This window comes from Phocoena sinus, chromosome 1 (genome assembly GCF_008692025.1).
Source record: "Phocoena sinus isolate mPhoSin1 chromosome 1, mPhoSin1.pri, whole genome shotgun sequence".
NCBI lineage: Eukaryota > Metazoa > Chordata > Mammalia > Artiodactyla > Phocoenidae > Phocoena > Phocoena sinus.
Genome location: NC_045763.1, coordinates 36,194,670 through 36,211,595, shown reverse-complemented (window position 1 = coordinate 36,211,595; position 16,926 = coordinate 36,194,670). Strand labels below are relative to the sequence as shown.

The window sequence follows — 16,926 nt, the reverse complement described above, 5'->3', positions numbered from 1 at the left end:
CCATGGCTCACATATACCTGCATCTCCGTGTCCCCAGCTCCTCCCCTCCCCCTGACCTCAGCTTCCCCACTCAACAGTCCGCTGGTGCTCCTCTGAGCTGCCCCGAGGCCTGCTGGGAGCTCCTCCACCTGCTTGATGGCTTGGCCTCCTGGGATCTGAGAGATAAAGGGCCTTTAAAGGTAACTTGTTTAGAGTTATCTGTGCTACTGCCCAGCGAATCAGGAAATCAAACGGCCACAAATGGTGAAGAGGACAGCTCCCATGTGGATGAAGAAAGCATGGTTAGCTCTAGCACAGGCTGTTTTTGGGCTGTTTGGTCTTCCTTTCCTATATCTTTCCCCTTCTCATACCCTGTCAGGACTCCTGGGAATCAGGAAGTTACACAGGCAGTGAGCGACTGCTCACACAGCGAGCCGCAGGCAGCAGCCCTGACTGAGGCCTGATACCTGTCCCAGCCCTGCCCAGCTAGGCCTTGGCTCCCAAACACAGAGCTGCCTCCTGCCAGAATTCTGCAGGTGAGGCTCCAGACAGGTGCAGAGGGCTCTCCAGTAGCCCAGGGGCTGCATAGGTAGAAACATAACTGCAGGAGCAGGGCAAGCCTGCAGCTGGGCACCAGACAGGAGGGGGCCTGGAGAAGCAGCCTCTCCCACATTTACCTGGGTCTCGGACGCCAGAGAAGTGAAGCAGGGCATGAGAGAGATCGTGCGAAGGCATTAGCCCTGGGCTTGGGGTGGAGGAGGGCGCTAAAGAGGCTTCCAGGGTAACCAAAATGGCCTGGGTGGGCCTACTCAGGCGAGGCCGTGGGCATCACTGGTTTTCCTCTGGCAGCCCGCTCTAAAGGCCCCAATTATCTTTGACTTTGGAGTCAAGGAAGCCTCACGAACTTCAGAGGACTCCTTCCCAGCTCCTCTCTCCCCTTTCCACTCACATCTCCCAACCCTGGGAAGGAGTCCTCACCAAGGACCACAGGGCTGGTCCTAGCTCCCTGGGCATGGCCGCAACAGGACACAGACATCGGCACAATGAGCGTGTGCCTGAGCACGGCCCACACCTCTTCATCCCAACCGCTCCAGTTAGTTCCTTGAACAGGCCCGCCACCAAGGCCAGGCCAGGCAGTAAGGTCCTGAGTCTTTCGGGGAGAAGTGAGGCCCTGCTGTCTGCTCCCTGAGTGGCCTGAGTATACTGAGTCTTCCAACTCTAGTTGGCTTCCTTCCTTTTCTTCTTTCTGTCCAGACTCCCTTGGATGACTTGTAAGGGTCTTGAATTAACTGTCCTTGGTGTTCTTGGAAGGATCATGTGACAACACCCACCTGGCTGGCCCTGACCCACCCTTTGGCCTGGCCTCTTGATATGGGTCGCCTGTCCTATCCCAGTGTGCCCAGCAAGAAGCAGGATCTGGTGTTTGAGCCAATTCCAGATCATTTGTGGTGGCTGGGCATTGAGGGGTAAGAAAAGCAAAGGGAGTCAGGGCCCTGCCCTCCAGGAGCTCCTTTGACAGGTGTCGATGAGTAGAGGAAAGGATATGCCAGGAGGGGGTGGGAAGATGGGCAGAAGGCAGGGTGAGGAAGCAGCCCACAGGCTCTCTGGGGTTCCCCAGGGCAGACCCAATTTCCTCCCATTTCTCCCTTAAAGGTGCCTACCGGTGATCCCAATTCTCTTGCCTTCAAGACAAAGAGAAGGGCTCTGAGGACACTAGATGCTCAGGTCCTAGGGTTCTGAAAACAGAGGGGTGCCCCCTCAGCCCCCACATGCCGCCTACGGTGCATGGGCAGCTGGCTTGCTCGCCGCTGGGGCTGGCTAAGGTCAAACCCTTTCCTCCCCTCTGGGGACGCTGGCTGCCACATTCAGCCTGGCTCCGAGATGGGCTCCCCTTTCCCCACTGTCCCACCTACCTGAATTTCTGGACCTGACTTCTGTCTTCGCTCTCGCTTGCTACCTACTTGACACTGCCTGCACTTGGCCTTGCTTGGGAAAAGGCTGTGGAGTTAAACCAAATTGCACTGAGACGTCCACAGGCAGGAGAAGCTGTTCCAGCCCCCCAGCTCTCCTCTAAACCTCCAGGAAGAACAACTAGCTGCTCTCTGTAGGCGGAGCGCTGCCTGTCATCATTCTCCTCTGGTAAGAGGCTTGGGTGTTGGAAGATGAATGGCCTGAACTCTGCGGTCCCCCTCCCCTGGGGTGGCCGGTGACAGCTGGTTGAGGGGAAAGGGGGAAGGAGCCTGGACAAGTTGGCCCAGGGCTGAGAGACAGAGGACTCAGGAGGGGCCTCACTGGGTGGTCCAGTAAGGAGCAGTCTGACCCTACTTGGCCGTATAAGCTCTCTTAAGAAACGGGCCCAGACCCTTGTCTGCCTAGACCAATAAGTACAGAACCTGGCCATTCCCACAGTGGAACCAGACTCAATGGCAGGTTGGGGACACAACCACAAGTCAGTGGTAAAAGCACAAGGTGGAGAGAGGTCAGGACTTACAAGTTTGGGAACTGGCACCCTCAAGTTGAGGGGTCTGCTATCCCTGTGGAATGGCCCCAGGGTCCAAACAAGGCCTTCTTCCCCTGGCTGGGAATGAGGGGGCACCCACACGACCACAGTTAGAGAGACCTCACAGAGGGTAAGAGGGACTTGGGGGGCAAGTAGAAAGTGAGGGCGGGGGTTGTGAAGATCAGCAGTAAAGCTGGGTCTAGCCGGGTGACAGCTTTCCGTACCGGGGGGCTAAGGCCAGGGAAGGGCCCACAGGGTCTCCTGAGGAGGCACCTGGGGTCTGGCTAGAGAAGGCTGAGGAAGGACCTGCAGCCTGGGTCTCTGGAGGCAGGTAGCAGATAGCAGGCACATCAGCTCCAGGAGTCTGGGCCAGTGGCCTTGGCATCTCCTGGCCTCTCTGCCCCTTGGTTGCATCTGGGCCCTTGATGCTTCTTTGGAAAGGTTCCTACTTGTTCTTTGCCTGGTTCAGGGAAAGGGGGCTGACTGGGAAGCTGGGCAGGGCCAGGGCAGGAGGGGAAGGAGCTGGGGCACAGGGAGCTCACCACTCTCTCCTTGTAGACGATGTACTTCAACCACTTGAAGTCCTGCCACTTGAAGCCAGCGAGGACGAAGAGGGAATCCCGTTCATACTGCTCGGGCCGCTGCATGGCCCCCTCGGGGTAGGTGATGCGCAGCGTAGTTTTGCTGCCCACGTCCTTCTCAAAGCCTTTCACAGGTGCTGAGTTCAGCCTGCAGAGAGTGGGCCCGGTCAGAGACTGCCTTGGGCTCACCGCATGTGGTCGGTAGGCCTGTGTGTGGGGAGGCACCCTGACCCCAGCATACCCCAGGTGCAGAGCATGGGGAGCCCAGGCCACCTGGTGCCACCTGGCTTTCCGTTCCAAAGCCCTCCAACCCAGGGTTCTTCTTGCGGCTTCTACTGACCTCCAGCCCAATGGGCCAGATCGACAGACAGTTCTCAGTGGGCTCGGGGACCAGGACACGAAGGTGCCCGAGGCACTGCTTTGAGGAGCTCACCTGACCACAATGTCATAGTCATCGATTCGTGACCCCAGAGACTTGTTGGCAAGGACACCTCCGTTGCCCACGACGATGCAGCGGCGGCAGCTGAGGCTGAGGGGACAGACGCAGAGACCTCTGGAGAGCTGTCCGCCAGGTCTCCTCTCCCCCTGCCCCTTGGTCCCTGACCCCATGCCCTTGAGCGGGCACGGGCTGGGACAGAGGAGGCAGACCAGTGAGGTTCTGGCAGCATCTCTGAGAGGCCGGAACCACACTGTGGAGAGCTGGGCCGCTCAGGGCTCTCAGATACCCCTGGTCCCTGACACTTCTCCAGGGACACATGGGTGTGGAAGGGGCTTGGGCACCAGCTCTGGGGTGGTGAGGAAGGAGCTCTGGTAAGATGGCATTCTGGGTTAAAGACTCCCCAAGGGTTAGTGGGTTTGGGCCACCTTCAGAGGAGAGGGAGAAGTGGGCTGAGCTTGAGGGCTACGCTAGAGAAGCAAGAACAGAGGAATGAGCCTGGAGGCTCCAGGACTCAAGGCTGGACTTATTTTTAACTCAGAAGCCCCCATGCACCCAGTAGCCAGCCGAGAACCCTACTCACTTTGCTTCTCGCACCTCTGACCCTGGGGCTTCCCCCACCTAGGGTCTGTTGGCTTCAGAGCTGTCACTGCCTCCTGGATTTAAGCCCCTTCAGCTGCCCCAGCACCCAGCCACTCAGTCCCAGTGCTGAGCTGATCCCAGCCCAGGACGTTCAGTTCTTACCCTCGGATCTCTGCTGCCTGAGGACTGAGATGTCTTGCCAACGGCTTATAGCCCACGGGGGCGGCCAGTCCAGTGCGGTGGCCCCACTTCCCTGCTCACCCACCCCAGTGTGTATGCGTGTGTGGGTGTGTGGGTGTGCTGGAGAATCTGCCCAGGTCCAGGGAAGGCCAGCTGGGCCTCAGCCCCTCTGCACACGCTGGGCAGCCGAGGGGCAGGATACTGGGCAGCAAGTGGCTCACCTGTCCAAGGCAGGGGTCAGGCGGTACTCTTTGGTGACAGACAATATGGCTTTGATCAGATTATCTGTGGACAGAGGAGGGAGGCAACTGTTAGAGGGTCACTTAAGGGTCCCCATGAGATGTTTGCCCATGAGCCGATTTGAAGGCACGTGGTCCTGGGGCTAGGGTGGACGTGAAGGTTGGGGAGGGAGCTCCGGACACAAGGCTGGGCCACTGGCCTAACATTCTCCCTGAGACAGGAGACGGAGGCAGGAGAAGAGGCGGCACACACATCTCTGCCTGGAGCCGGCCCCCCGGCACCCACGCACAGCTCCTTCCTCAGGCTTCCCTGGCCCTTCCTGGCAGTCTCGGCTGGCTGTCGGAGGCTCTGCCATCAGGCCCTGGGACATGCGCCCCCAGGCGTGGGCCTTGCCTGGGAGCTGGGGCATCTCAGTGTCCCCCAGAATGGCACCGCCGGTCAGAGGCAGAGACCACGTGCTCACTTCTGTGCCCCCACCAAGCAGACACCAGGAAGCAAACAAGGAACCGACCAGTGGTGAAGAGCTAGAATGCTCCCGGCCAGCTCCCCAGGCCAGGCCACTCCGCCTCATTTTCTGATACCATCTTCCCCTCCCTTCCTCCCTCTAACACTGCTGACCTCTAATCCTGTTCTTGCCAGGCTGTCTCTACCTCCTTACCTCTTCAAGCCCTGTGGCCTGGCATCTGCCCACCTGCACTCCGCTCAGGCTGCCCCTCAGCAAGGGCCCCGTGACCTCTGTGCTCTCAGATCCTGTGACCATATTCAGACCTCATTCTTCTCGACCTCTCTCTGGTTTTGGCAATGATGACTGCTCTCCTTTCAAACTCTGGTATAATGAGAGCGTTATAATATAACAGATAATGATATCGGCCTCAGACTCAAATCCTGGCTCTGCTGCTTATGAGCTCTGTGACCTTCGATAAATCGCTTACGTTCTTTGAGCTTTAGTTTCCTCATCTTCCAAATGAAGATGGTAATCCCTGCTGTGCAGAATTGTTAGGAAGATAAAAAGGTAATGTACATAAAGACCTAGAGATAAGTAAGTCGGTACAATCACAGTGAAAAGCATCTTAATATCAAGTAAAGATGTAGCTGTGCATAGACTAAAATCCTGCAACTCTACTCCTAGGTGGAGAGCATCAGAAAACTCACACATTTGTTTAAGGAGACTTGTACGAGAATGTTCATTGCAGAACTGTTGGTAATAGCGAAATGTTGGAGGCAACCTAAAAGTCCACCGAAGGAGGGCTTCCCTGGTGGCGCAGTGGTTGAGAGTCCGCCTGCCGATGCAGGGGACACGGGTTCGTGCCCCGGTCCGGGAAGATCCCACATGCCGTGGAACGGCTGGGCCCGTGAGCCATGGCCGCTGAGCCTGTGCGTCCAGAGCCTGTGCTCTGCAACGGGAGAGGCCACAACAGTGAGAGGCCCTCGTACCGCAAAAAAAAAAAAAAAAAAAAAAAAAAAAAAAGGTCCACCGAAGGAAAATAGATTAAATGTGGTACATGGAATACTACACAGCAGTTGCAAAATCAGTGACCTAGAGTTATGTGTACCAATACAGATACATCTGAAAAGTGTAAGCAAAAAAATCAATTTGAAAAATACACACACACAAGTACGATATACAATACTGTTTGTAAAGTGCAAAAACCATGCCACATTTTTTTTTTTTTTTTTTGGACTGGGGCACGAACCCGTGTCCCCTGCATCGGCAGGCGGACTCTCAACCACTGCGCCACCAGGGAAGCCCATCCATGCTGTATTTTAAACAGATACGTAAATATGCTGTAGAAATATATAAACAGGCATGGAATGACAACCAGGATACTGGTCTCCTGAAGAAGGCGGGGAATGGAGGGGGAAGGGCTACACAGAGCTTGAGTCGTATCTCAAGTTTTATTTCTGAAGCTGGGTGCAAGAGTACGTGGGTGCTCAATATATTCGTTTTTATGCTTTTTTATACGCCTGAAATACTTCATGTAAAGAAAGGATGCCTCTGAAATTAAACACAGCAACCTCATAATTTTTTTTAAAAGATGGACTGGACGACACCGTCAGATGCAGCCAAGATGTCAAGTTAAGGAATGAAAAGCATCCTTTGGATCTCCTGGGGGCACTGAGCAGTTTCACCGAAGTGGTGAGGGGAGAAGATATTCTTCAAGAGTAAATGGTGAGTAAGAGCAGACAGTTGGCACGGGCAATCTTTCTAGAAGTCGAATGAGAAAGCGTAAGGAAACAAACCTTTAAGGAACTGTTCTGTACTAAGTGCCTTCAGATACAGTTTATGGTGGGCCTCGGGGAGGGTCACAGATCCCTTCCTTTTCCCACCTCCAATTTCACGTCTAAGGAAAAGCATACTGCTGCTAACTGGCCAAGGCCAAGAGTATGGATTGGGTTTTTGTTTTCTAGGAGGGGAACCTTAGCAGAATGGTCATAAACTATGGGGTGCTTTTTCTTGCTGGATGATGGGCTCTGTATCGGGCTTTCCTGCCCTTCATGGCTTAGCAGGATCAGAATCTTGAGTGAGGATTTAGGAGAAAAGTTAGGCTGCTTGGCTACCTGCACCCATGAAAAAGGAGTTCTTCATGTGGTTCAACCCAACCCATGAGATTTGTCCTTGGAGGTTGAAGGTCAAAGCTCCAGTTCAAGAGTATCCTTTTGCTGGCCACTGTCCTTTTTTCAGGGAGGGGTGGGCCAGCTAAGTAGAGGGTTCAGGCGTTCTTGAGTCTGCTGGCCAAATGATATCACCCCTTTAACAGTTATCTTATTTAATTCTGACCACAACCTAATACAGTGGTATTATTCTCTCCATTTAACTGATGAAGAAACTAAAGCAAAACATGTTAGTAACTTGTCCATGGTCACAGCTAATAAAGAGGTAGTACTGGGACCGGATCCTTCTGTGTCTGACGCTAAAGCTGAAACTCTACCATGCCACGAAATAGGGCAGTAGCTTGACACGGAAAGAGAACTGTTAAACTCTCAGGGATGGGAAAGTCTTACGTCAGGAACTGCATGGGTGAGGTCCTTGAGGCAATAGAAGGGGACAGTTCTGAGAGTATAGGGGGAAAGGTTAGCCTTGGACAGGATAAAAAAGGACTGGAGGGGAGGCTAGGTTAAGGTGAAAAGAATCAGGAGGGGATGATGGAGGGCCCTGGGGGCGGCCGTCCGGATGGAGTTTGTTTTCTCTGGGATCTCCCCCCTCATATCTAGTCCTCTCGCACTGCTGTCTCTGGCACCCCTTTTGTGTGACCTCACAGCACAGTGTTCTTCCCTCATCAGAGTCCTTACTGCACTCCAAGTACCTGTGTCTGCATTAGACTGGAACTTTTCGAGGAGAGGAACCACATCTGTCTACTCCACTGTTGTGTACCTAGCCCCTGGCAAAGTGGTGGTTTCTGAGTAAACATTCCACTAAAGAAGTAAGAAAAAAGGAAGGACAGGAAAGAGGGAGAGAAGGTAGGGCATTGTCGAGAGGGGTGGATTCCCAGCAGGGACACTTCTGAGGGTACAGCCCTGTCCTGACACTAGGGAGGTAGCTTGGGGGATGAGATGTTAATGTAAAGTGGGGCAGGGTTCCCAACATACCTTGACCTTTGATCCCAAAAGGCGGCACAAATTCCCGGATCCTAGCCCACTTGCGGAAGGAGTCATCCAGGAACATGGGTGCTGGCTTGGAGAACCTGGAATACAACAGGGCTGTTGAGAGTCCCAGAGTGCACTCGGCTGCAGTGCCAAATGGCTTTCTGTCCATCTGTCTTGGCTGTGGATCCGCCAGAAGCCATCCTCCATGTTCCAGCATCTCCTCCCCACTCCAGCCTCCACATTGGGTAGCTGCTGTGCGGGGTCTGACAGATCCGGTTCAGTGGAGCCTGAGTGTGGAGGAGCAGGCCTGGCCAGTCCTTATGTGGCCAGCTGTAGGAGTGGAGAGGCAAGATGCACACAGCAGGATCAGCATCTCAGAGCGAGAAGCTCGCTGGGAGGTTATCCACGCGCGCATCCATCAGATAGTCGCTGCTGCCCACACTGTTCCTGCAATCTGGGAACACGGAGATGAGACACTGTCCAGTGAGCAGAAAAATACCCCAAAATGCAGCCCGTGCAGAGAGACAGAGTTTGGGGGAGAATTCTGAGAGGTGGACCACCCAGGGTGAGGAGGAAGGAGAATTCACGGTGAGAGGGCAAAGCAGGTGAACGGTCATAGGAGTTAGAGGTTTGACAGAAGAAGAAAAATCACAGTATCCTGCAGCGGGGAGGCTTCAGACAAGCAGAAGCCTGAGCACCTTCGCTGGCAGAGAGGAGGACCGAGGGAACGCCAAGCTCCACAGGAGGTGGCGGAGGGACAAGGAGTTTACGGGTAGGGGGAGTTTTGGTCTGGAGGAGAGATGGGAGGGAAAAGGGGGAGAGAAGGAGTCATGCGGCGATGCCAAGTTGTGGAGAGAAAAGGCAAGCCTTGCTCTTCTTGGGAATCCAATGAGTGGGCAGGGCAGGGGGAGGCTGGGGGGTGGGGGATGGCATCAGAGGGATGCAGAAGGAAGTGAGGGCAGAGTGAGAAGGGACAGGAGGAACCAAGCTCTTCAGAGATACTTGGACAGCACGATTTCACTTGGAACCTAGCACCCTGATTTTGAGACCTTTCAGGTAACCTAGCAGCCCGGGAGATGGCGAGCACCTGGTCACCTCCTGTGTGTTGACCTTGTTGCAGGGTGTGCTCAGGGCCTTCCTGGCTGAGAACGAAGGTGTGGAGGCCTAGGCCTCTGTGGCTGACTCTTGTTTCTAACAGCCTGAATCAGCCCACTGAAAAACTGAAGACTGGAGGAGGGGCCCTCCCAGCCCAGAAGCTGGAACTCACCGTCCCCCAATGAACTCTAACCTCAGCATCCATTTCTCATTCCCATCATCACTAACACCATTACAATCACCAGACCAGGGGGAATAAGAGCACTAATCACTTGGAGGTCTATCATTACTAGAGGTTTTGAAGTGAACTTGAAAGAGGCAGAAAACTTTCAATGCTGCTCCCTCCCCATCCCTTGCTGCTAGGAAGAAACTGTCAACACATGATAGCGTGGGAGGGCTATTCCTGCACAGCGGCTTTCTTCTGGGCTTCTGAGTTAGCACACTTCTCTTCTGTGTAGAAGGGTCACTCATGTTTCTCATACCTAGTACACATAATCTAAGTGAATTAATACATTTGATGTTTTACCAGAGGCCCCGAGGATTCTGACCAGAGTCCACAAGGTCCCTGGATAAGCCTGGGGCAAGAACCTCTCCTGTGTCAGGACTGAGCTTATGAAAGTTTTGCAGTTTCTCAGTCAGGCATGGACATGATTTTATCTGCCTCCCAATATGTACTGCATGTCATATGCTAGCAAAATCTCCTAAGATCTAGCCAAATGGTCTCAACACATTTTTTCCTTGTCTTCTCTCTTCCCCCATCTTTCAGCTGATGAGAAAGTTCATTATATTAATTTTTACTTAACCCCCCCTCCTTATTGGGCTTCCCTGGTGGCACAGTGGTTAAGAATCCGCCTGCCAATGCAGAGGACACGGGTTCAAGCCCTGGTCCGGGAAGATCCCACATGCCATGGAGCAACTAAGCCCGTGTGCCACAACTACTGAGCTTGTGCTCTAGAGCCCGCAAGCCACAACTACTGAGCCCATGTGCCACAACTACTGAAGCCTGCATGCCTAAAGCCCATGCTCCGCAACAAGAGAAGCCACTGCAATGAGAAGCCCGTGTACCACAAGGAAGAGTAGCCCCCACTCGCCACAACTAGAGAAAGTCCACGCGCAGCTACAAAGACCCAACACAGCCAAAAATAAATAAATAAAATAAATTAAAAAATTTAAAACGCCTCATTTTTAGTGCTTATAAAGTGTTAATTTTGGAAAAAAATACAGAGAGGTGCGCGCGCGCGCACACACACACACACAAGTAAAAAATACTCATAATCCTACAACACAGAGACAATTAACCTTTGGTATATATCTGTACTGACTTTCCTTTTCCCATATTATTTTTTAGATTGCTCTGTAGACTACTTTTTTCACTTTATAATATTATGAAAATATTGCTATGCAAATGGACAGAACAAAAACCATAAGCAGCTGGTAACCTGATTAAAAAATTCTTCCCAAAATCAAATGTACAAGGATACAGAAATGGACAAATACCCTGAAACCATTTGATTTTATATTTATATCTCTTTTCTCGTAAGCTGATATCCTTGTTTATAATGATAGTAACATAATTATTTGCTTTATCCTAATATATCCACACATATAGATACATATATAAAATATGTAGAATAGTTTCAGAATAAAAACACCAGTATTAGTACTAATACTACCATTACTAAAACTGATTTAGGGAATACCCCACTAGAGAAATACAGATAAATTACTTTGCTTTTGCAGAATTATTTTGGAATAACCCTGCGGAGTTTACTTCGTCAGCAATATATAGTTAGGTTCATTTGTTTCATTCTGCTTTTGCTTCTAGAGTTTGCTTACCCCTCATATTAATTTAACTTTGTTTTATGATGATATAAAACTACAGAATTCCAAAATTAAATTCACAAAGCAAGATATATTCAGAGACGTCAAACTTTCATTTCTGTGTCCAGCTCCCGTTACTTTTATTCCTGTATAGTATTCATTTTTATTAGTTTTTATTTTTTCCTCATTTTTTTTTGGTATAAGCAAATACATAATATATGTATGTGAATTCCTATTCCCTTCTTCTTCTTTTTTTTTTTTTAATTGGGGTATAGTTGCTTTACAATGTCGTGTTACTTTTTGCTGTATAACGAAGTGAATCATCTATATGTATACATATATCCCCTCCCTCTTGGACCTCCCTCTCACCCTCCACCCGCAATCCCACCCATCTAGGTCACCACAGAGCACTGAGCTGAGCTCCCTGCACTATATAGCAGGTTCCCACTAGCTATCTGTTTTACACATGGCAGTGCACATACGTCAATCCCAATCTCCCAATTTATCCCACACCCCACAGCCCATGTCCACATGTCTGCTCTGTATGTCTGCGTCTCTATTCCTGCCCTGTAAATAGGTTCATCTGTATCATTTTTCTAGATTCCACAAATATGCGTCAATATACAGTATTTGTTTTTCTTTTTCTGACTTACTTTACTCTGTATGACAGACTCTAGGTCCATCCACATCTCTACAAATGACCCAATGTTGTTCTTTTTTTATGGCTGAGTAATATTCCATCGTATATATGTACCACATCTTCTTTATCCATACATCTATATTCAATAAAAAGGTAACATATACAGTTTTACCTTTTGATTTTTTTCACTATACAATATATCCTGGTAATTGCATAGCAGTAGAGGTATATACTTGATTATACTCCATTATGGTTATGTACATATATCATTCAGTCAGTCCCCTGGGTGGTTTCCAGTCTGTTGTAGAGTAGCTACCACTAATAGTGGTTACAGTGAATAACTTCATGCATATATCTTTTCTGTTTGCCAGTGTATCTTTGGAATAGACTCCTAGAAGTGGGTTTGCTGGATCAAAGGGAAAATGCATATATATAATTTTGCTCCATATTGCCAAACTCCCCTCCACCAGGATCACACCATTTCACATTACCCACCAGCAACAAATGACAGTGTCGTTTTCGCCACAGCCTCACCAACAGAGTATACTGTCGAACATTTCAATTTTGCCAGTCTGACAGGAGAGGAACAGTATCTCAGTGTGGTTTTAATTTGCATTTCTTTTACTGTGTGTGGAATTGAACACTGTCTTATATATGGAAGGGCCATTTGTGAATTTTTCTATGAATTTTGTTCATATCTCTTGCCCATTTTTCCAAAAGGTTATGGGTTTTTTCTTCTTTTTCCCCCTAGCTTTATTATGATATAATTGACTACAATTGATATATAACACTGTATAAGTTTAAGGTGTACAACATGTTTTCATACACATATGTGACAATATGATTACTACTACAGCACTAGCTAACAATCTTCTCTTTTTTTTTTTAAGCTCTTTATACATTACATATATAAACCCTCTGATATGGTTACAAATATATCTTTACTGAGATATAAATTGAGTTTATTTATTCACTTGGCTTGTGGTGTTTTCCTTTCTTGCTTTCTTTCTCCCCCTTTTTCACAACAGATTTTTTTTTAAAAGTGTAGTCAAAGGGAATTCCCTGGCAGTCCACTGGTTAGGACTTGACGCTTTCACTGCCAAGGGTCCAGGTTTGATCTCTGGTTGGGGAACTAAGATCCAGCAAGCCGTGCAGCGTGGCAAAAAAAAAAAAAAAAAAAAAAAAAAAAAAAGTTGGGATTGCCCTGGTAGCGCAGTGGTTAAGAATCTGCCTGCCGATTCAAGGGACACAGGTTCGCGCCCTGGCCCAGGAAGATCCCACATGCCGCGGAGCAACTAAGCCCGTGAGCCACAATTACTGAAGCCCACGCGCCTAGAGCCCTGCTCTGCAACAAGAGAAGCCACTGCAATAAGAAGCCTGCGTACCACAACGAAGAGTAGCCCGCGCTCGCCAAGACTAGAGAAAGCCGCACGCAGCAATGAAGACCCAACACAGGCAAAAATAAATAAATAATTTTTTTTAAAAAAAGTGTCAAATTTATCAATCTTTTCCCTTATTGATTCTGGGTTTCGAGTTTTAGTTTAAAAAGTTTTCTTCATTCCCAGGTTATATTCTTTCCTGGTTAGAATCCCATCCACCTCTTTAGTCTCTCTCTTGCCAGGATGCTATACCCTCTTGTTCCATTGTCTTTTTGTCCCATTCATAAAGCAAAACCCAATCAGAGATTAATCGAATCCTACACTCTTGCACTTTATATAGTCAAAGTGCTGCTAGAAAACACACACACACACAGACTGGTACCACTACAAATTCATGGACTGAGCCTTAGTTGGACCCTCACCTTTGCTCAGCAGCTATTCCAAACCTTCTCCACTCTCCATAAACTCTCCATCCTTTTCCCACTTTATCTAAGCAGATATCTCTTCTTTTTTCTCACTTCACAGACAAAACCAAGCCAATCAGATAGGAACTCCTTCAGCTTCTTACTTCCTTCCCCCACCCTAGACCCATCAAAGCTGATCTATCCATCACACTACGCGGGCCACTCCTGTTTGTTTCCCCTTAAGCATACAGCAAGCTCAGGTCTCTCCTACGTGAGAACAAACAAACCCAACAAACTTTCCTGACCACGTACCCATGCTACCAGTCTCTCTCTTTATCCTTTCATGGCAAAACCTCGATAAAGAGCAGTGGCTATTCTGTCTCAGCTTCCTCATCTCCTATTCACTCCTCGACCGACTGCAATCTGGATTTTACTCCTCTGAGACTAGTTGTGTCCTAACAACCATGCACGATTTGTAGCTCCCTGAACACGCCAGTCTTCATGCATTTACACATGCAGTCTCTGCCCGAAATGTACCCCTGTCACCCTTCCCTGTATTCCCCAATCCCTTCCCTCTCTATTTGCCTGGAAAATCCCTTCTCATTCTTTAAGTTCAGATGCTGCTTCCTCTGGACAGCCTTCCCCCAGGAGGTGGCTCAGTGCCTGCAGAGGCCCTGGAAGCTGAGCGGGGAGGGCCATAAACAACAGGAAATGGGGTGTGGTGATGGTAGAGGTGGTGTATGTGTGTGTGTTTGTGTTAATTCTGCAGGTCGTCTGGGCAGAGCCCCATGCTACACCTGGAAGAGAATTCAGGGGCTTCTGTCCAGAGGCCAGTGTGCCAGTTTGGGGGCCCAGCCAGGGTGGAGGTGGCCCTTGAGGTGCAGAATAACTGGCCAGACTAGCAGGGGTGTGCGACGCCTGACCTGCTTGCCTTGGCCAAGGGGGTAGTGGGGCAGGGTGGGGCAGGCTCCAGCAGACAGGCCCCAGCCCGCCAGCCCTGCACACAAAGCAGCCTTGGGATCAGGTTTCAGGAGGGTGTGTGTGTGAGTGCGTGAGAAGGAACAGGGGAAGGAGGAGGCGGAAGTTGTACGGGGACCTGTGTGTCTTTTCTTCTTGGATCCTAGAGCATAGCAATGTGGAGAGTTGAGGCTCTAGGAGGGTACATGCTAAGGGTGGGTCTGACCCCTGTGCCTCTCATAACAAGGCTGGACCCCAGGACCCATGAGGCTGCCCTGCCCACAGGCCTATAAACTGAGAGAGGACGATGACTCGGCACGATGGTCAGTCTGCCAGCCAGGATGGGCAACCCAGGACCCCCCAAAAGGATCTCTTAGTTCATTTAATGCCCAGCAGTGTGGCTGAGGTGAAGTGTAGAAGGTGAATGTCCCCAGTTCTGGTTCGCCCACCTAAACCATTTCCTAAGGCACAGAACATCAAGCCTGTGCCCAGAGACCAGCAGGAAAGCTAACTGAGTCTTACTAACTGGGAGGGGAGTAGTGCTTTGTGGTACCAGCAGACCCAGAGTAGGATCTTCCTCCTAGTTCCCACCATCCCAACTGCAAAGGGTGCCTCCAGGGGCTTCCCTGGTGGCGCAGTGGTTGAGAGTCCGCCCGCCGATGCAGGGGACACGGGTTCGGGCCCCGGTCCGGGAAGATCCCACATGCTGCGGAGCGGCTGGGCCCGTGAGCCATGGCCGCTGAGCCTGCGCTTCCGGAGCCTGTGCTCCGCAACGGGAGAGGCCACAACAGTGAGAGGCCTGCGTACCGCAAAAAAAAAAAAAAAAAAAAAAAAAGGTGCCTCCAGATGTGGGTTTGCTGGATTAGGGCAACACACAGTTTCAGCTCTCCATCTGTGCCTGTTTGGTTGTGTGGCCAGCCTTCTGGCCACAAGAGCCCAAGCAGCCCAGGAGATGAGAGGAAGGCAGAGCCCAGTAGTGGGTCCTGAGACCAGGGGCCACAGCACATCAGTCTGCCAGATTCAGCCACAGGCCTTGGCCCAAAATGAGTGAGACTGTCATCCAGTAGGGTGAAAGCCAAACCGCAGAGATCCTCTTTTCTAGAACCTGCTCTGGGAAGCGGTGGGGTGGATGAAGCAGAGGGACACACGTTTTCTAGAATCTACCTGTTCTTGTTTGGGATCTCGCTGTGGCAGCCCCACCATAAATGGCCCTGCACAGTAAGACCTTGGTATATGTCCAAGCAAACAAGATAAGCACTTTGTCAATGCCTTGTCCAGCTTATGTCTTGCTGCCCCTTCTCTTGCTGACCCACCTGAATGGGTCCCATGAGAGAGCAGAAGTCTGAGGAGAAAGGGTCATGAATATGCAGGGCAGGTGGGTCTATATCCTGCGAGAAGAGGCAGAGAAGACAAACAGCAGGTATCAACCAACAAGTACCGTTCCAAGCAAGAGCATGAAGTGCCTGCCTCCAATCTTATGCAGGACCAGATGGAGCTGGAGGACACAGCCCCATCCAACAACTGCTCGCCTACTCGGGGTCAGGCTCCGTGCTGAGTGCTGGCTGGGGACCTAAGGTAAACTAGCTTTGGTCCTTCTCCTCAGGAGCTAATGGTAGACACAGGTAAACAAATAACCATAAGAAAATAAGTCTGCACATCCTGTGTTTTGGAATAGGGAGTGGTATAAGGGTCTCAGACCAACTTAGGGGTATAGCAAAATCTTGAAGGAGATGATGACAAAACCAAGCTGAGCCTTGGAAGACAAGTAAATGTGAGCCTCTTGGAGCATGGTGGGAAGGGTATTCAAGGAGGAGGGTCGTGCAGACAAGGGCACAGGAGAGAAGAGATCCAGAAGCAACCCTCCCTTTGAGACAAGGAGAGAGGCTGCTAAAGCTGCCAGGGTGGAAGCGCCTGCCAAGGGCAGGGGAGCTTCAGCCTGGCCCCCCACCCAGTGACCTGCCCTCTAGTCCCACCCAGGCAGGCGCAACAATGCGTGAGGAAGGACTGAGTGGGCGAGTGCATTCTGACTGGGTGTAAGTATAAGGCAGCTGAGGTGCAGGCTCTGCACAGAGGGAAAAGGCCGGGGCAGGGTGTGCATCAGCACAGCCAGGGCTGGCCTGATGCCCCGAGGCAGTGTCAGGGCCAGTTTCAAGGTGGATCATCACTGGCAACTTGGGGCACTCAGCTCATGCTCTTTCTTGTTAGCGCCTTGCAGTGGATATCTGCGTTCCTCCCCCGCTTCTTCTGTAAAGCACCTACTTTTTATTCCACATGGTCCTAGTTGAGCTGACCCCCACCACTGCTGCTGGGATGGGCGCATGGTCCAGGCTGGCCAATTAAGATACTTCACCACTCAGAACCACAGTAACTGGCTCAACAATGGGCACGTGATCCAAGTGGGATGAATCAAGTTCTCTGGGATTTAATATTTGGACACTAGGGTATATGGGAGTCTCTCCTTTTCTCCGAGATAGTGAGCTGTAAAGACCATGTAAGCCTAGAACAGTGCTTGTGCAAACCATGGCCCAGAGGCCAGCTGCCTGTTTG

At 50.7% G+C, this 16,926-nt stretch overlaps 1 protein-coding gene across 6 annotated transcripts in view; it reads right to left on the bottom strand.

The window, feature by feature from the left end:
• ST3GAL3 (ST3 beta-galactoside alpha-2,3-sialyltransferase 3) overlaps positions 1–16,926 on the bottom strand; it is a 224,679-nt gene that overhangs the window by 19,971 nt on the left and 187,782 nt on the right. For all 6 annotated transcript variants that reach the window (XM_032633218.1, XM_032633202.1, XM_032633211.1 and 3 more), the window contains 4 exons: positions 8,087–8,181; positions 4,480–4,543; positions 3,494–3,589; positions 3,022–3,208 (listed from right to left, as the gene is read on the bottom strand). In XM_032633218.1, coding sequence (XP_032489109.1) covers positions 3,022–3,208; positions 3,494–3,589; positions 4,480–4,543; positions 8,087–8,181 — 442 coding nt within the window. The remainder of the gene's footprint in view (positions 1–3,021; positions 3,209–3,493; positions 3,590–4,479; positions 4,544–8,086; positions 8,182–16,926) is intronic.